The sequence below is a fragment of the Lepidochelys kempii genome, chromosome 4 (assembly GCF_965140265.1).
Source record: "Lepidochelys kempii isolate rLepKem1 chromosome 4, rLepKem1.hap2, whole genome shotgun sequence".
Classification (NCBI taxonomy): Eukaryota; Metazoa; Chordata; order Testudines; family Cheloniidae; genus Lepidochelys; species Lepidochelys kempii.
Window position 1 is genome coordinate 89,813,409 of NC_133259.1, and position 20,954 is coordinate 89,834,362.

Genomic DNA, 20,954 nt, shown 5'->3' on the forward strand with positions numbered 1-20,954 from the left:
ATATACCATGACCCTTTCTCCCCACCACTTGTTGACAGGTGTTTGCAGTGGATACCCTGGAACTCCAGAATAATACATTCTCATCAGAGTAACTCATCTCCCTTTACAGGTTTTTCAAGAAGGACTGGATGATTTAGCTCATTAATTGTACAATTAAACATGAATACTACTGTGTATATTACTTCCATTTGTAGGGCGTTACCACTAAATTAATCTGCTGTGGGTAAAAACTCTCCAAAGTAATCTATTAAATATATTTGTATTTCAACTGATGTATACATTATTATGCAATAAGAATGTCATGCAGAAATATTACCTGGTTTTCGCCAAGGTTTATCCTCAAAAGAATCTAAATCTACTTCCAGCAGTGGAACACCATTAATACTTCCTGGTGCATCAAGATCAACTCCTTTGACTTTTGCACCTATAAAGAAAAGAAACAAAAATCGTAACTTAACTCTGTAAAAGGGATTTTAATAAATGCAACACTTTTCATGTGACTTTCCTAAAATTAAAATTTTATTTTTGACAAGTTATACAGCACTAGAGTGCTAGGCATTTTACAAACAAGTAAGAAGAAAGAATCCTTGCTCAAAGAGCTTATAATCTAAATGAAATTATTTTCTTTACTATCTTAAACACATTTTATCCTTCCAACTTACCTACAGTGAATTAATAGCAACTACATGGTCTGTAATTAATTTTTGTAGACTAACTACTGTACACCAAATGCTCATAAAACAATAGTTTTATACATGTTTTTGTTTTATCAGAAATTTCAGTTAACATAATTGGTGTTTTGAGGACTGGTTTTAGAGGCATCACAGTTATTTCTTGTTTCCAATAAACTTAAGTGGATGACATGAAAAAAATCCCTGTGAAACACAAATCCTCCTCTCAGGAAACCCCTGCCCCAGAACCAAAAGGTCAGGGTACAGACCATCTCAACAGCCACATGCTGAAACCCTTCTATTGTAATCTGAGCTGTGCTCTATGCATGCACTCACAGAGCAGTCTCCAATTATGGCTTCTCCGTGCTGTGCCCTGCCCTTGCCATGAAGTGGCACCACATCTTTTCCACTGCACTCAGGACATCACATGGCCCTTCCACATTCAAGAATATATCATCCAAAGCTTTACATATAGTAGTAGTTTTATAGCAAAATGCAAGCATTGTATATTGGATCTTAAATTATATATATATTTCTGCCACATACTTTGACTCATTAATTTGTGCAGATCTATCATCATTACTTTATAGTGCCATAGATATAAATGGTGCTTTACAGACAGTTAAAAAGAGTTTTCTTCTCCAAGCTGTATACCATCTAAATTAGACATATAGCAAGGGAAGACAACGGTCCAAGTCATGACACCTGTTATGCATCTTGTTAGCTCATATTATCTAAGCAGTTGTAGCTCATTCATCACTGCTGGAATGCAAACAGAATTTTTACGAGAGAGCTGAGAGAATGCAATAGTAGAAATCAGCAACAGAGGTTAACTAAGTGTTACCCTTTAAGTGCCTTATGGTATAGATGGTAAATACAAAGGCAAACATAAAAAGAAAAGGAGTACTTGTGGCACCTTAGAGACTAACCAATTTATTTGAGCATGAGCTTTCGTGAGCTACAGCTCACTTCATCGGATGCATACCGTGGAAACTGCAGCAGACTTTATATATACACAGAGAATATGAAACAATACCCCCTCCCACCCCACTGTCCTGCTGGTAATAGCTTATCTAAAGTGATCATCAGGTGGGCCATTTCCAGCACAAATCCAGGTTTTCTCACCCTCCACCCCCCCACACAAATTCACTCTCCTGCTGGTGATAGCCCATCCAAAGTGACAACTCTTTACAAATCCAGGTTTTCTCACCCTCCACCCCCCCACACAAATTCACTCTCCTGCTGGTGATAGCCCATCCAAAGTGACAACTCTTTACACAATGCATGCACATTGTGTAAAGAGTTGTCACTTTGGATGGGCTATCACCAGTAGGAGAGTGAATTTGTGTGGGGGGGTGGAGGGTGAGAAAACCTGGATTTGTGCTGGAAATGGCCCACCTGATGATCACTTTAGATAAGCTATTACCAGCAGGACAGTGGGGTGGGAGGGGGTATTGTTTCATATTCTCTGTGTATATATAAAGTCTGCTGCAGTTTCCACGGTATGCATCCGATGAAGTGAGCTGTAGCTCACGAAAGCTCATGCTCAAATAAATTGGTTAGTCTCTAAGGTGCCACAAGTACTCCTTTTCTTTTTGCGAATACAGACTAACACGGCTGTTACTCTGAAAGGCAAACATGTTTCTCCAGGGACTTCTGCTGTACAATTGATAATATGCTATTTATATTATTTTTCATTATTTGTATTACCTTAAATGTTAGGATTAAATTATACATAATGCAACTATACAATTTTTACGGCCCTAATTCTGAATATATCAGCAGATCTAATACACTATAGCATTGGTCTCAAAACTTTTCAGGGTCTCGCCCCCCCCTTGCACCTGTCCACCCCACTTCCCAGCCAGGGGCCGAGGCTAGAGGTGGGGCCAGCGCTGGAGCAAAGCTAAGAGCAGAGGGGGTCTGGGTGGCGCTCCCTCCCCACTCCCCATGGGAGCTGGCCCAGGCCCCGCCCCGCCAAACATTCCTCCGTGTCCCCCTAGGCGGGTGCACCCCTCAGTTTGGGGACCTCTGCACTAAAAGCTAATGGACTAAAATGTTAATTTTATATTTGTCTAATTCACCAACACTGTGCAGAAACTTTAGGCAAAAATTGTTACTAAAAACAGACTATGTGCTGCTACTACCACAGATTACTGCATTGGTTACATTTTTCTATTAATATAAATGTGCAAACATTTTTTTTTTTTTTTACCAGAAGATCCATAAACTCGACCTCCTGTCTTGATGTTGAGATTCACAGGAGCTGTTCCATAGCTTCAAGAAATTAACAAAACTGAATTAGGTAGAGAAAACTGACAAAAATGGTTAGCTATATCCAGAAACAAGAGGACCTAGACTTGATTATCATTCTCAATCTCTAGCTCTCCAAACTAACAACGCAGAAGTAGAGAGATGAGTCTAGGAGCAAGACAGTGCATCACTCCAACACTCAATAGCAATATCTCCAATTAATAAATGGCACTGAAGTCTCAATCACACTTTGGGTGCTGAAAGCATAGTGACCATGACAGAGCCTCAAGAATTAACAGGACCAAAAAAGAAATAAAAAAGGGCCCACTTAGGGATACAGAGGATGCCAGGGAACTAGAACTGGAGAATGCTTTTGATAAAGAGTCTTTGTTGTTTCATTATTATCATTTGATCTGTACTGAAGCAGGAAGAATAAGCATTTATCAAAACTGACTGAAAGGTTATTGTAGTTTCAATAAGTACATACCCTTGTGTCTTTTGCTGAAAATGCTATTTTGTACCACCTCAAATACTCCTCAGTAAATTAAACAAATCTCATATCTTTACACTAACTATACGTTACAAAAACAGCAAACAAAAATTAGGCCAATAGAACTTTCTTCACAGATACCAACAGATCTTGAACTTCCAGTGCAAATATATAAAAATACCTTAACTATAAACAAGACACAACACTGCTCTAATAATAGAGTGCTGTCACTTGAAAAGGCCCAGTAATGGTGTTGTAACTCAGGACACCACGGAACAAGTTCTACCCCAGGATGTGTGCAACTGGCTCATCCTCACAGGTAGTATCTGCCCCTAAATGTAGTGAAGACACTTTTATTATATAATCTTGGTAAGTAAAAGGCAGGGTTCAATTTATGGTGTAACTATCCTGCAACATCTTTCTCATTCCAGTTCTCTTCCTAAATAAAAGTAATTTGCATTGCAATAATGCAAGACTGGCAAATAGCACTTTTCTTCTGGTATGACATGCTACATCAGTATTTGACTTTGCTGAGAAAATTTTATAGTTCTCTTATCAATGGCCAAAACTAAATATTATACATGGAGATAATTTAAGCTTGTAAAATAACTTACTGTACTAAAGTTTATTTAAACTAAAACTGAATTAATTTTAAAATCTATTTTCCATTCATAAAAGCAAGAGTGGGTGACAAATTAATTGTATAACCTTGTTCTGGAAGGGCTTTTTAGAAAAAATGTTCACTTTATTTAAAATTCCTTGTACTCAGTTTAATAAGCTTTAGTATAATATGCTAATAATCCTAGGTAGTCAGAGTAAGAGGGGTACCCTGGCCATGAAAAATGTAATCCTAACCTTCCTCCCTATTCCCCACCCCCCCCTCCAGGTTCTCCTTATCCAAGAGTGACCAGCTCCAGAGCATGCAGTATGCTGTTGAAATGACAATCAATCACAAATACTGATGACAGAGTTTGCATTTTTTAATATTGCACAGTTTGGCAAATTTAGTTATTTTAAGATATGAAATACTAAAAGCTCTGGAATAGTGAACACTTTGCAAAACTGAAGAATATGCAACATAATTCTAAAGTTAAGACTGTGTACGTAAGACTGTTAAGATAGTGTACATAACCCAGTAAATTATGCCTAGAAAAATGTACTACTGCAGCACATACAGCATTAAACTCTACTAGTTCTATTCACGTAAATAGTCAACTGGACTACACATATGAGAAAGGCAAGCAGAATTTGGCTCAGTATTATCATAGGCATGAGATTAATAGAATTTTATTCTACACGTGAACAGCAACCCTAAAGTAGACTTTCATTCTTTAATGGTGCTGTTCCTTCAGAATCCTTGTAAATACATAATTCACTTGGAAAATTGTATTCCATAATTTTAAGTGAACTTAGTACTCTTTAAAGTTGTTGGGGTAGCAGAAAGTGAAAATGAAGTCCTCTATTCACAGGAAAAAAAATACAGGACAGTGATAATGCAAGTTTTTCTACACAGCCCAACCGTGTGCCTGAGCCCTAACTTTGAGGGACCATCTCTAAGGACTGCCAGTTCAACCCTGAAGTCCACTAAATCCTCTATGAACATCATAAAAATGCCAGGTATGATGGTGTTTTAATATGCACCTTGTCCACTAGAAACTATATTGAGAACAAACATATTTAATGTTCTCTTTGTGCATAATACTTTCCAGTTTGCAAAGGAAGTCAATATATCATAAATATTAACCTAAAATTCTAATTTGGTTATATTGCCACTTAATTAAAACTGTAAGTCTCAGCCACCGTAAGTTTCTGCAATGCAACTGTTCTTCCAGGGTGGATAAAAATCAATGATTTAAAAAAAAAATTGATTTTTTAAATAAAATGCTTTTTGAGGAAGAAACCTATCTAAAGATAGTTTTATTTAAGATACATTATAGCTCAAAGATATCTCATCATGGAATAGGGATTATAAATTCCAATTCTATAGTATGAGACAATATATTCATGTAATGTTTAAGAAAAGTTTTGTAAATGAGTTCCAATAGTTCATGAATTAGGGACCCAATCTTATGGGGTTCCAGGGGCTTCTGTATAGATTATTTAGGTTAATTTTTCTATCTACCCAATGAGACTCAGTGCTCAGTCTAGAAGATACCATCAGAGATGCTTAGTTTTGCAGTTCTCAAACTATGGATTTGTGTCTCCAGAGATAACATGCTTGTTAACAGCAAAAATGGTTTCAAATATATAAATAAGGGGTGGGGGGAGGGCGTGCTGAGAAATAACTGACCTCATCCCTGTTGTCCCTCTGCAAATTTGTGTACACAGAGTCATTCCCTTACCTCTCTCTAAAAGTGCAAAGTTTCAGGAAGTTCAATGAATAGAAAAGATTGTTGGGGGCGGCATAGCTCTGGACAAGGAGAAGAAGTCTGGAGATAAATGCGAGGAGGGAGGGACAGGCAATAGAAACAAAAGTGAAACTGTTTGAGCAGTATATTTCAGAAGTCTTGAGGCCTTTTTGAGTGTACCCTTCATTGATTTGAGAACTATTATACCATTCTCTCACTAGAAAGGAAAACCTGTAATGGCAACAGACTGTAAAAGAGACCCAGTTTGGGAACGTTTCAATGAAGTTCCTCTACCTGTGAGTAAGACAGGCATGCGTGCAACATACAAACAGTGCAACAAAGAAATGCAAGGCCTGGTTGCCCGAATGAAACAACATCATGAGAAGTGTTCCTTTTCAGGAGGAAGCTGCGTTAAAGATGATGAAAAGAACATGTCTGAAGATGCAGGATCTTCAGGTTGGTAAACTTTTTTATTTCATAGTTCTGTCTTAAGGACTGCCTGTCTTCCTTCTGAACTATTTTTAAATTCTCATGTTTGAGCAAAAAATATAGTTGTTACTCTATCATTTTAGATGCAGTTGTGATAAAAATAAATAGAAGAAATAGGCAGATCTTCCTTTTACAATTTCACCTTTAAAATAGTACTGAGTGTCAGTGAATGCAATGAGTAATACTAAATGAGCAGTATGGTAATAATAATTAAATAACTGCATTATCTTATTTTGTTTAGGAGAATCCATCCTCAACATACAGGATTCTCAAAACTATCCACCTTCAAGCTCACCATCATTTTCTATAGTTTCAGAGTTATCTGCCAATGATAGTGTTTCAGTCACATCATGTATGTCACATAGCCACAGTGAACTCAAACCTGTAGCAAAAAGAAAAAAAATTCTCCATCATCCAGAAACAACCATAACTAAGTTTGTGATAAGAACCAGCAGATTACAAAAAGAGGTAATTGATGAAAAAATTGCCCTGTTTGTTTATGCAACAAACTCTCCTTTCCGTATGACTGAGAACGCACACTTCATTAACACGGTTCAGTCATTAAGACCAGAATACAGTCCACCCAACAGAGCAGATGTCTCAGACAAATTGCCAGATGAAGTGTATGAAAGAGAAATTGAGCGGTGTGCAAAAGGTCTAGAGGGTGAAATTGTTAACCTGAGTCTTGATGGGTGGAGCAATGTCCACAATGATCCTGTTGTATGTGCTTGTGTGACAACAGAAAAAGGGAATGTCTTCCTTACAGAAAAAATTGATACAACAGGAAATGCACACACAGCAGAATACTTACAAGAAGTAGCAGTAAAAGCTAGAACTGAAAAAAAAATTCAAATGTCTAGTCACAGACAATGCTGCAAATGTATCCAAGATGAGAAGAAATTATTTAGCAGAGAGTCCCAAGCTAACAACATGCCTCTGCAGTGCTCATTCGATGTACCACCTAGCCAAAGGCTTCAGTGTTCCAGAAATAAAGGCTAATGTTGTTGAAACTGCAAAATACTTCTGTAACAATCACTTTGTAGCAGCTGCTCTGAAAAAAGTTGGAGGAACCAAGCTAACTCTCCCACAAGATGTACGATGGAACTCAGTAGTGGACCGTTTTGAGCACTAGATCAAGAACTTGCCTAATCTGATGACAGTTCATGAAAAAACAGATGGCACTGTCACAGCCAAAGTTCTTAGCATTGGGTTTAAGAGAAATGTTGAACACATGCCGAGTACCCTGAAGCCTATTTCTGTAGCCTTTAACAAAATGCAGGGAAATAGCTGTTTTATTGCTGATGCTGTTGAAATTTGGAAGGAACTGAGTGAGATCTTAAAAAGAGAAATATGCAATGACAGAGTTAAATTACAAGCACTAAAAAAAACAAATGGGACAAGGACTATCTCCAGGTCATTTTCTTCCAAATATTCTCAATACTTGGTACCAGGGTCAAACCTTAACTGCTGAAGAAGATGAGCTGGCTAGGACATGGACATCCAGCAAACATCCCTCCATAATGCCAACTATAATAAACTTCAGACCTAAGGGTGAACCATTCAAGAACTATGTGTTTGCTGATGATGTTTTAAAGAAAGTCACTCCAGTGAACTGGTAAGAAGTCATTCAAGCTCTTGGATTCAGAGACTGTTGAAGTGATAATCTCACTTTTAACAGCAATAGCTTCTTCTGCTTCCGTAGAAAGAATATTTTCTTCCTCTAAACTAAATCATTCCGAAGTGAGAAATTTTTTGGGACCTGAAAAAGCAGGAAAACTTGTTTTTCTTTTCCAGATTATGAACAAACAGGAAAATGAAGGTGAAGACGACTGAGTTAGCAGCAGAATATTTTAAGTTTCTCATGTTGACCTGGCTCACATAGTTGATTTAAATGAAATATTTAAAAAAAAAAAAAATTAACTATTTTAATTAAAAACAATTTTAAAAAACAAACCTGATTTTAAAAAACTTGAATGTTTAACTAAATTCAAAAATTCATATGCTTGTTTTGTTAAAATATTATATGTTTGCTGTTGAAGAAAAAAAATCCAGAATACAGAACGTTGTTGTTTTAGTTAAATAAAACAATTTAAATGTCTCTCTGGTGATGTTCTCCTCCTAATACAGCCTGGCAAGAAAATCCTCCAAATATTAATGATTAACCCGTTGAATTGGAGATAGTTCGCCTCCCAATGTCTTCATAAATATCTGCTTCAGTTACCTTTGGTAAATGTAATAACCAAACAATCATTCATTTTCTGGTATAACTCTAAAACGAATCTGAAAAGTTTTCAAAATAAATCACTTTAAAAATGTATAGTGTGTACCTTCTAAAAATGAAACCTACATCTATCTCTGAGTTGTGAAAAATATGTATTAAGGTTATAACGACCAACAAGAATGCACTTTTATGTAGCAATCCATGATGAGATCGAGTCTTCCTGACTAGCGATTTACATCATGATTTAAATCAAACCCACCCTGTGTTTTTCAGAAACTGAAAGTGAAAATGTAACCCATCTGCTGGTTCTTCCTTGCAGAAATTCTATTTTACAGTTTTCTGTTTTCAGATCAATTTGATAATTAAATTTTAATTGATTAACCAGATGAAAAGGCTAAATAGAAGCACACAGAACAAATAGTTGTCCTCTATTTTAAGCATTATACTTGCTGCAAGATCTGAGTCAAACACTTAATATTCAGGCACTGAAAATAACTTACCCATACTGTGGAGCTCCTGTTTTAATATCTCCTATGGTGACATGAACATCATCCTCATCATCATCGCTGTCACTGTCACTGTCATCCTCAGCCTCTGTCACCTTCTTCAACAAAAACAGACATAAAAGGTACAATCAGATATTTGCCTAAAATATCATAGACTTAAGCATCCATTCCAGAGAACTTTGATGGAAAAACAAAACAAGTTAATTTATACTTTTTGGCTTACAGCTGGCATCTACTGCTTAGCACAACAGGGTGCTACCAGGAAAACCAAACTTATCCATTGAGTCTACGTAAACATTGATGATATCTGGATGCAAAGGGGTGATAAGACTTATGTATCTTGAATGTCAATACACTATTTGTGAAATGCAACATTTTGCATAGCAAAGAAAAACTGGTTTTGGCTACCCAAGACCGCAGTTTGTCTACCTAGTCCATAACAGTTCAGCTCTTCCATCACCTGCTCAACATGGAAAGAATACAAAAATAAGAGAAAACAAGTTCTCTGCATCTTTATTTACACTTTCTCAGCAAATCAAATACTAATATATACAAATGCTGGTAAAAACAATGGTCAGGTACATGAAATTCAGCAAACATCAAAAATTTTCATTAAATAATTTACATAAACAATTTCTTTTTTCTACAGCTGGGTGAATACTACTCATCAAATAACCTATTCAATGTATACCAATAATAGTCCTTGAATAAATTATCTGATTTTTTCCTGTTACTCAGGAATTCATAAAATTAAGGCATACTGTTGATACAATATGTATACCCTTCCTATTCCTCCTTTTCCCTTAATAATCTTAATTTTATTAACATGTCTTAATATACAGTTCTTCTCTGTAGCATACAAGTTAATTGCCTGGAGATGCAAAAGGGGGAAGGGGCAGACGTTATTAGAAATGAATATTAACATGCATACACATTTAAAACATTGTACTAACTAGTTGGCTCCATGTGTCCAAAATATTAAAACCATTGTTCATTTACAAAATCAGAATTATCCCCCCAAAAAAACGTTTGCAGCACTAATAGTAATTAGCATTTTCACAGTGCTTTTAATCCGACAACCACAAAACACTTTCCAAACATTAGATAAGTTTCAACATTCCTATTATGTCACTGTTAGACCCATTTTAAAGGTAATTCTTAGTGAACGGTTAACCCACAAGAGACACAGAAGGTGACAGAAAAAGTACCGTTTCGGGTGTTAAGAAATTTCTGGCAAGCATTGCACATAAAAAATGAACTGAAAATTAGCCAAATAAAGTGACAACTTACAAACTAACATGTAAAGTCAGTTACTTTAGCGAAGTTCTTTAGTCACTGAAATTATCACTGCCCCATGTGAAAGCAAAGCGTATTAACTAATGTCTGTAATATATATTTAGAATTACCGTTTTCACTACACCATTTTCAGCAGCTTCCTCTTCATTTGCAGAAGGAGGTGGAGCACTTAAAAACAGAAAATGCAAGCTAGTTACTACGTGTACCTACATGTTACAGTGAAAAAGCACTGATACAGTATTTTGAAGTACAGTCAATGTCCCAGCAGTCTTTTATATGACTGCTAAGCAAAAATATTCTAAGAGATAGTGTAAAGTTGACATTAAGTTATCAGGTGACACAAATTATGTGAACTAGATATTTTTGAGTACTGTATTTTCAATTTTTCACCATGTTTGGATCCTATACCTATTGAAGTCATAAGGGAGCTTTTTCATTGAGTATAACAGGAGGAGGATTTGGTCCTTAGTATGCAAAATGAGGACTCAGATTTTACAATGACTAGGTTGTTTAGACACGTCTTCGATTAAAATGGTGAAAGACGTGTGCCTAAACATCCAAGAATGCTTCAAAAAAATCTCTATCAAGGTTTCTTTTTCTTTTTTTATCTGGCACAATAGTATAAGATATTTTAAATACAACATTTGATTGGCCTTTAAATTTGTTGTAACCTGATTTGTAATGTCCACCAGTTTTGAAAATTCTGTTTGTTTTTTAAGTCATTGTGGCACTCAAATTTATAAACAAGTTAACGCAATAGCCAGTGTTTTGTTGCTTCTGAGACAGCAAAAACTGACTACTAAACTAAATTTCTAACACTTTGTTGACATCCTTGTTTATGTTGCTTAACAAAACAAAACAAAACATACAAGAGCCACGCTGACCAATGCTCCTTAACTGAAAAAGAGAATACTGGTACTTAAAATTATTTCCTCAAGCCACTGGCTGGAGTCTAGTATCAGGGGGTAGCCGTATTAGTCTGTATCCACAAAAACAAGAAGGGGTCTGGTGGCACCTTAAAGACTAACAGATTTATTTGAGATGGGGTCTGTTGTCCCAGCTTCTTTCTGGATGGGTAATCAGTCAAAAAAACAAATTCAGTACTAACTTAAGTTGGCAACACTCCCAATGCTTCAATGAGAGTTGTATCTGCTCGTTACCAGGACTGAATCTGGTTTTGGGATTCAAACCTAGGTGTTTCACATCACTGTTGACACACTGGCTACTGGAATTACAAGAATGGAGACTAGAGCATTAGTAGTAGTACAACCTTCCCCACTCTGTCCAAACCTGAAATAAGCCAATTTAGGGGTTAGGAGGTAGTTTAGTATCCATTCTACACACTGCCAACAGTGATGCCAATTACTGTCAATCAGGACGGTTTGTTTTGTGGTCAGGTGTGGCACTATTGACTAAAAACTCCAGGAACCAACTCATTTAACAGCTGATCATTTTAACTACCACATAGTCAATACTCTAAAAAGAAAACAGATTTTCCAGTGTGACATTAATTATGAGATCATTACAAAGCCTTAAAAATAACCAATACATCAAACAACTAGTCCAGCACATTTTATTACTATGGCAAATACAATTTAAAGTTTATTTGCCACAGAGCTGGTTCAATAAGCATGAAAATATTTTTGATTAGACACGCTCAAGTACAGTGAATCTCGGAGAATGCAGGTACATTATTAACTTTCCATGGCTCTGTGTTCTTTCAGTATTTCTTTTCATCATCAGCTGTACTCAAATGTGACAAATCACTTTTACTGCACACCTAATTAAGCAAACTAGCACGATAGCCATTTTGACAAAAGTTGTTGAAATGGAGCTGATGGCAGCAAGATTAGGAAATCAAACAACTACACTGAAGGTTAGATTCCCAAGGGGGACTTAAGCCCTCTGCCACCTAGTGGAATTCACAACCCTGAGTTGGCTCCCCACACAATGCACAGGGAAAGTTAGGTGCCTAAAAATAAGGGATTCACAGACGTCAGCATGCTTGGTGGAGAGCTGCCTAAGCTAACCAGTACAAAATGATGAGAGAGTGAAGCCTAAATACTATCCTTTAAAGGTGATTAGGCAGCAGCTGAGCAGTAGTTTAGTGAATGCCAGTGGCACGTAAATGTTGGACTTTGTGAATCTAGCCCCAAGGGTCTGAAAACCTAGAAAAGAAGAAAGCCTCACGAGCATTTCAATGAAACACTATGGGGAAGAAGAATCTGGAGATTATTTAGAGAAGATATTAGAAAATCAGAAGGCAACAAGATAGTGTAATTTCCACCATCAATATCAGAAGACTCACCAATATGAAAGTAGTATTAGAAAACAGATTGAAACAAAAGGGATTATTTCATTATAAGAAATTTGTTTAAATTTTCATTGACTCCTGTCCACAAATATGACCCCGTGGATAGCAAAACTGGATTCAAATGTTTACGAGTAATAGATACAGTGGAACATGATCATAATCGATCATATATAATGATTCTACTTCCATATGAAGGGAGTATGCAAGTCCGAAATTGCCTGAGTGCATTTTAGTGGACTTTCATTCCTCTTATAGTGAAGCTTCACTCCATTAGAACTGAATCCACTGTGGAATACAGAAGTCATTACATAACAGACAGCTGTAAAGCACTGAATTTCAAATCTCTACCCCACCATTGCCCTCTGGAGGGAGGGGTAAAAAAAAATTCAGTCTTGATGCAGTTGCTCCAGAAAATTCAGAGAAGAAAGGCCAGTCTTGCAATAGTTGTTTCCAGCAGGGAATAAAGCACTTACTACAGCTACTCCACATTGTGGCCTTGATGACACTGAAAATTATTAGCAATTCTTCCACCATTGGTTAAACACCAATGCAGCCTCAGCATCAGTGTTTGCAAAGGTGGAAAAGGTTGAATATATTGGTTTAGTCCTTTAACATTGTCATCTAACCCTGCTCTGAGCTAGTTACTATGGGTGACTATAAGCAGGCTTCGAAGGATTAGATTTTTTAATTGGTACACGTGGATTTCTCGATACACACACACAAACCGAAATACATTTCCATAGATGATAACCAAAATTTACAGATAGGCAGAGTATAGAGTCAACATCCAGTGATTTAGACTTTTTACTATTCATTCATAGTGAATTTGTAACAACAGGTATAATTTGTTGATTTCAGGATATTCATTTGTATATTTTGACATGTGCTGCTGAAAAGTTGTGTTTTAATGGTTTATAAAGCTTTAACTTTTTGAATCTCAACATCTACTTTCATTCAATAATTTCCTGACTCCCATAATTTCCTCCAACTGTGCTAATTTTTAGCATTTTTCTATTTTTATCAATGTAAGCAACATTATCTGCTGAAATTATAAAAGAAGAAAATTATTGTCACGCTTATCTATAGGTTATAGTGAAAAAAAAACCCCACACTAAAACAGCATGTCTAGATGACACGGTAAAAATGCCAGATCTCTAATCTACTTTAGCGCTTCCATCAGCAACAGCAGAACTGCATTGCGCTAGACTAATGATGGGAAAACTTCTAAAAGGCTCAGATTTGTAAAGGTACTTCGGCATTGCTGAGCTCACTGTCACGACACCTGATTTAAGAACCTAAATCTTTTTTCAAAAGGGATTTAGGCACTTAGGAGTGTAAAACCATAGACTGTGGGGATCAGACTCTAAAACAATTAAGCTCTGCAAATCTGAGCACAGCAACACCTAAATACCTGGGCCAAAGTCTTCAGTGTAGTTTCAGCCTAGAAATGAAGATGCAGCCTTCCCGAGTTATATCTTTGCACGATCTCAGTCTCCACACCCTGCAGTTGCAGGGGATACTGGGCACAGCTGCAGTTGTGGGGACGTCTGGATGATCTCTGTCACCAAGTTAAACCAACGCTTGGCTCAGATATGCTCTTGGATGAAGGAAAGCTGGTTGACGTTAAACCACTGTAAGACTTAGGTTATACTGACAGGTAGAATAAAATGCCAAGAAGAGTTTGTAGGCACTGTGCAATTTAGGAGGCTTTCCTGGATTTCTTGCTGAAGCTAAACTCTCACATAGCAGCACATACAAGTAACATGTTCTACTATCTCTCGCTGGCCAGAAGGCATGTCCTATCCTTGTGAATAACAACCTGGCTTTGGTAATTCATGCCTTTGTCATCTCCTGCCTGAACTGTAACAATACAATCTACGTGGGCCTGACAGTTCCACTGCTGAGGAAATTAGAATGCAGCAGCACATCTCCTCACTAACACAAGATACTGTGAGCATATCACACCTGCCCTCTGCTCGCTACAGAAAATCATATCAAGTAGAAGATTTCAGTCCTTACCATCAAGGCACTAAGTAGCCTGGTCAAGGGATAACCAGAAAACACTTACTGCTCGGGAATCTCAGTCATTCTTGACAATTCCACTCCTCAGGAACAATTTTAAAAGGGTTAACTGAAATCTAACATGTACATCCCCAACAAGTCAATCCCCAGGAACATTCAGTATATGTTTCAACCCTAGAATCTGACTTTAGGAACACTCTAATCAAGTCAAACGAATAAAAACCAAGAACTAGCAAAAATTACTTGTTCCATGCTGATATTTTTAATGTCATATTTATCGTTCTGGATGCCTTTATTGGTCAATATCTTTTGTGTCACGTGCCCTCCAAAGAGAGCAGTAACCCCTGGAAAACAGAGCGAAATGTTCTTATTTCACTGTAGCTTCTATGCTGAAATTTTATATCTTTCATGTTCATTGCAAATACTGTAAATTACAGCAGATATCCCTATGCCTCCTATAACAATCCATTTAAGTGGGGTGGCGGGGGTCCCTCGTTCTACAGTAGTAGGCTCCCAATGTAACAAAAGCTATGTTAAAGAAATCTGTTAGTCCTTTCTATAGTGATATAGATCAGTGCCACTCAAAGTGGTGGTCCGTGGACCGGTGCCGGTCCGCAAGCCATCGGCTGCTGGTCTGTGCGCACATTGGAAAAAAAAACTGCCAGTCCCCCACATCAGATAGCTTGAGAAGCACCAATATAGATAACCCTGAACTAAAAGTGAACTTTCATATTTAAGACTGAACATCCCAAATTCATTTAAAGTTAGACTTACAAGTGGCTATCACTTCGCAAGAAACAGGTGTGAAATGATTTGTTCTGAATACACTTTTTGCAAAACTACATTAGAAGATTCACAACTGTCAAGACACTCATAGAATCATAGAATATCAGGGTTGGAAGGGACCTCAGGAGGTCATCTAGTCCAACCCCCTGCACAAAAGCAGGACCCATCCCCAGTTAAATCATCCCAGCCAGGGCTTTGTCAAACCTGACCGTAAAAACTTCTGAGGAAGGAGATTCCACCACCTCCCTAGGCAACACATTCCAGTGTTTCACCACCCTCCTAGTGAAAAAGTTTTTCCTAATATCCAACCTAAACCTCCCCCACTGCAACTTGAGACCATTACTCCTTGTCCTGTCCTCTTCTACCACTGAGAATAGTCTAGAACCATTCTCTCTGGAACTACCTCTCAGGTAGTTGAAAGCAGCTATCAAATCCCCCCTCATTCTTCTCTTCCGCAGACTGAACAATCCCAGTTCCCTCAGCCTCTCCTCATAAGTCATGTGTTCCAGACCCCTAATCATTTTTGTTGCCCTTCGCTGGACTCTTTCCAATTTATCCACATCCTTCTTGTAGTGTGGGGCCCAAAACTGGACACAGTACTCCAGATGAGGCCTCACCAATGTCGACTAGAGGGGGACGATCACGTCCCTTGATCTGCTCGTGTGCCCCTACTTATACATCCCAAAATGCCATTGGCCTTCTTGGCAACAATGGCCCACTGCTGACTCATATCCAGCTTCTCGTCCACTATCACCCTTAGGTCCTTTTCCGCAGAACTGCTGCCCAGCCATTCGGTCCCTAGTCTGTAGCTGTGCATTGGGTTCTTCCGTCCTAAGTGCAGGACCCTGCACTTATCCTTATTGAACCTCATCAGATTTCTTTTGGCCCAATCCTCCAATTTGTCTAGGTCCCTCTGTATCCTATCCCTGCCCTCCAGCGTATCTACCACTCCTCCCAGTTTAGTATCATCCGCAAAAAACTCACCTAGCTTTTTGTTCCTCTGGTCTCTCTGGTTCATTTTCATCTGTCAAAAGAAAAACACATTAGTTAAGAATTATGTATTAGAAACCATGGAGTCAAAAATAGCAGAGTATCTTGCAAGTTCTAATTCTGATCCTATACCAAATGACTTTATGTAAACAATGATCCCTTTTAAATATGCCACTAAATAAAACTGTGGACCCTCCAATCCTGAGTTGGATCTGTGTGGTGAGACATGTGAGCCAACACAGCACCCCACTTAAGCCAACAGAGCTCCACAAACAGACCCTTTGTGGTATCAGGGTTTTAGTTTGCAGGCAGCATTAATGTGGTTAGGGTAAATGGGTATGTCTACACTGCAGCTGGAAGCAAGCCTCCCAGTCAGGGAAAACAGACTCGTGCTTGTGAGGCTCAAGGTAGCATGCTAAAAACAGCAGTGTTGATGTTGTGGCTTGGGCTGAAGCTCAGGCTCTCAAGCCCACACAACACCTTAGGTTTGACAGTCCAAGCTCTGAGCCCAGGCCACAATGTCCACACGGCTATTTTTTAGTATGCTAGCTGAAGAGTCTGTCTACCCAGTCTAAGACACTCACTCCCAGTGGCAGTGTAGACATACCCAAGGAAGTCAAGCTCTACAAGTTTCAAACCAAAAAGAGAAAGAGCAATTACAGTATTTCAAACTTGTTTTCATTTTTAGGTCACTTATTTACTGTTATCATTATATTGAAATGTGAGTTATGTACATGAAACTTTAATTTACAACAAGAAGCGTCTAAGACAGTTTATTGGTGTTGAGAATTCAAAGAATTTTAAGACAATTTATATAAAAGGCATGACAGAAAATAAGGCTTTGATCTTGCTATCTTTATTCAGGCAAGCAACCCCATGGATTTTGGTGAAACTACTCAGGTGAATGAAGGCTGCAGTAATGGTCCCTAAATATGTATTCAGTACTCCCATACCAATCACACCCCAGGATTTACTGGAAGCATCTGAACCACTACTACCTCTCAGAAAACGAAACCCCTCTTAGCGCACATCTATTATGAGCAGTCATTATATTCTAAGCCTCCTTTCCAAAACGAGTGGATTTGGTACAGATTATAGACTGAAGCATTATATGAACCCAGTGTCCAAACAACCTTTTCCTCTTAGCTCTTCTACAGCCAATGGTACAGTCGCTATACAGAATAGGAAACTACACTTGAAAATACACATTTTAAATCTGTGGTATTTCAGAGGAGTCTAGATATAGGAAGTGCCTAAATAGGATGGTGATGGCGAGGTTACGAGACCAGAGAGGATCATGGACTTTTTAAAAGGGGTCGCACACAACAAGCAGCGGCCTCAGGCCCGAGGAGGAGGGGATAACGAGGGGAGCGCTGAAGACCCTCGGGCGGCCAGGCAGTAGGCGGGGACCAGGCCGAAATGGGGCGGAGGGGCCCAGGGCCGCAGATCACTATAATCATCTCACTAGTTATTAGGAGACCCGGGGTGGGCCATGCCCAGCCCCCAAGCCGGCCGCATTAGCAGGTGGTTCCAGCACCAGCAGGCCCCCGGAGCGGCTCCCGCGGGAGGTGGGCACGCGGGGAGCGGGGCGGGAGGGAGCCGGCCCGGCCCGGCCCAAGGAGCCGGCCTAGCCGATGGGGACAGTGAGTGCTGCGCACGCCGGGGCCTAGCGCTCCCCTTCCGGCCTGTCCCCGTACCGCGGCGCCAGGGAGGGAGCCCGCGGCGGCCGGGCCAGGCCGGGGCCTAGGAAGGTCCGTACCGCCATAGAGCCACTCCTCCTCCTCATCCCCGCCGGTCCCGCTCAGGTCCGCCGCCAGCCGCTCCACCTCGCCGGTCGACATGGCCGCCGGCCCCTGCCGAGCGCAGACACAGGCGCCGGCTCCCCGCGCGGGCCCCGCAGGCGCTTCTAGCGGCAGCCGAGGAGCTCCGAGCGGCGGAGGCCGGTGTGTGCAGCGCCCGCCCCTCCCCCCCCCGAGGAGCCGCCGCTCGCTCGCTCGCTCAGCGCTTCCCCTCCCCCCGCCGAGTGACTGACACACACACAGGAAAGGGCCGGCCCCGCCGCCCCCGAAGCACTAGGACGCCGGGCCGGCCCCCGCTGGGGGCAGGACAACGGGGGTTGGGGCGGGGAAACGGGGCCTGCCCCCTCACCCGGAAGGGCCTAGTGCGGGAAGGAGTAAGGTGGCCTGGCCCTTGCGGCATAATGGGGAGAGAATCCCCTCTGGGGGGGCGCCCCGCGGAGAAGGCTACAGGGCCGGCCTGCCTTAGGCCCACAACTATCGTGTCGGGCCCTGGGCCCGGGTAACTGGTGCCACAGAAACGGGGGCTGCTCCCTGCAGCTAGGGGCGGGGGGAAGACACACTTGCCAGCCACAAGGGTTACAAGAAATCCTCAGTGAGACCCAGCCCCAAAACAGAAAGATTAAACCAAGTCAGGGGGAAGTGTTTGCGGTGGGAGTCTCTCGGGGTGAACCCTTCCCCAGCTGGAGCATGCTGCTCGTTGCAGCTTGGCGAATCCAGCCCTGAACAGGCCCACACGAATGGAGGCCTTTCCCAGGCTACTGGCACAGGGGGAAGGGTTTAGTCTCCCTTATCCTTAGGGTGGGAGGCTGCCAGTCTGTCTCTTGCTACCCACTCACTAGCATTATCCTGCATTCCTCCACACGGCAGCCAGGATCCTGCCCTCACTGTTCTCCCCCTTGCTCCCGCAATCTCTGTATTTCCCCTCCCATCCCCTTCATCGGCCCAGCATCCTCACCTTCTCTTTTTCTGTCACACCCCTCCCTCATTCCCTTTAGGCGTCGCTACTGCTCCCTATGTTGGCATGTCCTCTTCCTGTCCATTGAGCATGGGAAGTGAGACCATTTTCCTTAATGGCAGCCTTGCCTGAGTCCTGAGTTTTCAAAAACAGTAGGCAATGGCTGCCATCTTTGTTACAGGAAGCCTCCCTTTCAGGTGCAGGAAATGCTGTGGAAAAATGGTGGCCATCTTTAATGTGGTTTCAGCCCCGCACCAACTAAGGGAACGTTTAATGATAAAATGTAAGAAGAGGGAGGTGTGGAAACAAATTTGGCCCACCTTCCTGGGTCCACTTCGGCCCAGGTGTGAGGATTTTCCTCATCCCACTGCAAACACTGAAAGAATCTCTCATGGCATCATCCACGCTCTGAAAATCAAAACAGAAGCCTATGCAAATATTAAAAGCTCCACTTTGTGGCAGGGAGCTCATTCTTTGAATCATCTGCATGGACAACCTTGTTTTACAGCTTTGTACTTGGCATAGATGTAGTCTTGAATGAAGAAATTTCCTTTCGAGATAAATGTTTGAAAATGGTGTGATGAGTATGAATGGAACATTACTTTTGTTAATTATTTAACCATGCAGTGAAGTCAGGTCATTTTCATTGCTACAATCAGTTCTAGTTTACTATGCAATCATAAATGGACTGAGAAAGGTGGTTTGATTGGGAAAGTTTTCAGACGTAGGTTTCCTATACAACAAGTTTATATATACCTTAAGAAACTTGTATCTTTTATTAAGGGTCAGTACAGTATTTCTCTTTCCCCACTCCTCCCCATTTGTTCACTTCCTATATTTGACAGTACTTTGACCTTGGTCATACGCGGAACTCCATGTAGACACAATGGTCCACCTGAGAAGAGTGCTTGAAGGATTGGGCCCTTAGTCTATGCCAGTTACACTGTTTTGCCTGTAGAGTCAGTCAGTTTTACTTGTTTGTTTGGACTTTCACGCAGATGAGAAAATAAAAAATTGAATTAAAAAAAAACTGATACTAAACCCACAGAAATTGACAGGACTCAAAGGCCAGGTGCAGAAAATGAAACTACTTTTAAATCATTTTTTAAAACTTACAAGATTTCCAGTTTACGGTGAGTCTTCAAATCAATACTGATTATTTTAATTTCTGGAATACTTAAGTATTTGCACAGATAATAATTAAAACATACTACAAATAACTACCAATATAAATTTCCTTGTTAATAGAGTCACTATGAACTTCCACTGGTTAATCTGATTTTGTACACTGGCTAGTAGTCTTCCTTTCAAACTGGCTTATAAAGAGAAAAAATTGCACTCTGGGGTGTGTTGTTTTTTTTTTAAACCCTCATGATTTCTTCACAGAACTTCCATTGCTTTGACTCTGCATAACTGTGAAAACCATGGAAGTTAAAACACTGAAAAATAAAAACAACACTGGAAAAGCAGAAGGCAACAAAAACAAAAATTTTCAGCATTTGTGATATGTAAAAAAAAATAAAACCTTCAGGATTTTTAGCCTCCAAGATAATTCAATCTGACAAGGAATTAATTCTGCATGGGCATAGGCCCAGCGGCTTGGTGATCAACTATCACCAATCCCTTTTGGCATTAATTGTTCATATCGAGTAGTTTTCCAGCCTAATTTTCATCTTTCATATTGTTCTGCACTGTAAAGTTTTACACCACAGCTAGTAGGTTAAAATAATAGGTCACAGCTGAAATAAACAAAGATACAAATAAGAGCAGAGAATAGAGAAAAAGATGGATCAGAGTGGGAAGAGGAGGGAGAC

The 20,954-nt window shown here is 40.0% G+C and overlaps 1 protein-coding gene across 18 annotated transcripts in view; it reads right to left on the reverse strand.

The window, feature by feature from the left end:
- The window catches only part of FIP1L1 (factor interacting with PAPOLA and CPSF1), a 70,681-nt gene extending 52,295 nt beyond the window's left edge, over positions 1-18,386 (reverse strand). For 13 of the 18 annotated variants that reach the window (XM_073342049.1, XM_073342046.1, XM_073342044.1 and 10 more), the window contains exons 1-6: positions 18,146-18,321; positions 16,381-16,420; positions 10,385-10,442; positions 8,973-9,076; positions 2,887-2,948; positions 317-424 (exon numbers count right to left, since the gene is read on the reverse strand). In XM_073342049.1, coding sequence (XP_073198150.1) covers positions 317-424; positions 2,887-2,948; positions 8,973-9,076; positions 10,385-10,442; positions 16,381-16,420; positions 18,146-18,227 — 454 coding nt within the window. In that variant the 5' untranslated portion in view covers positions 18,228-18,321. Of the gene's footprint in view, positions 1-316; positions 425-2,886; positions 2,949-8,972; positions 9,077-10,384; positions 10,443-16,380; positions 16,421-18,145 lie in introns of those variants that run through there. The other 5 variants (XM_073342048.1, XM_073342034.1, XM_073342037.1 and 2 more) reach the window with 4 other exon arrangements.
- Positions 18,387-20,954: the final 2,568 nt, after the last annotated feature.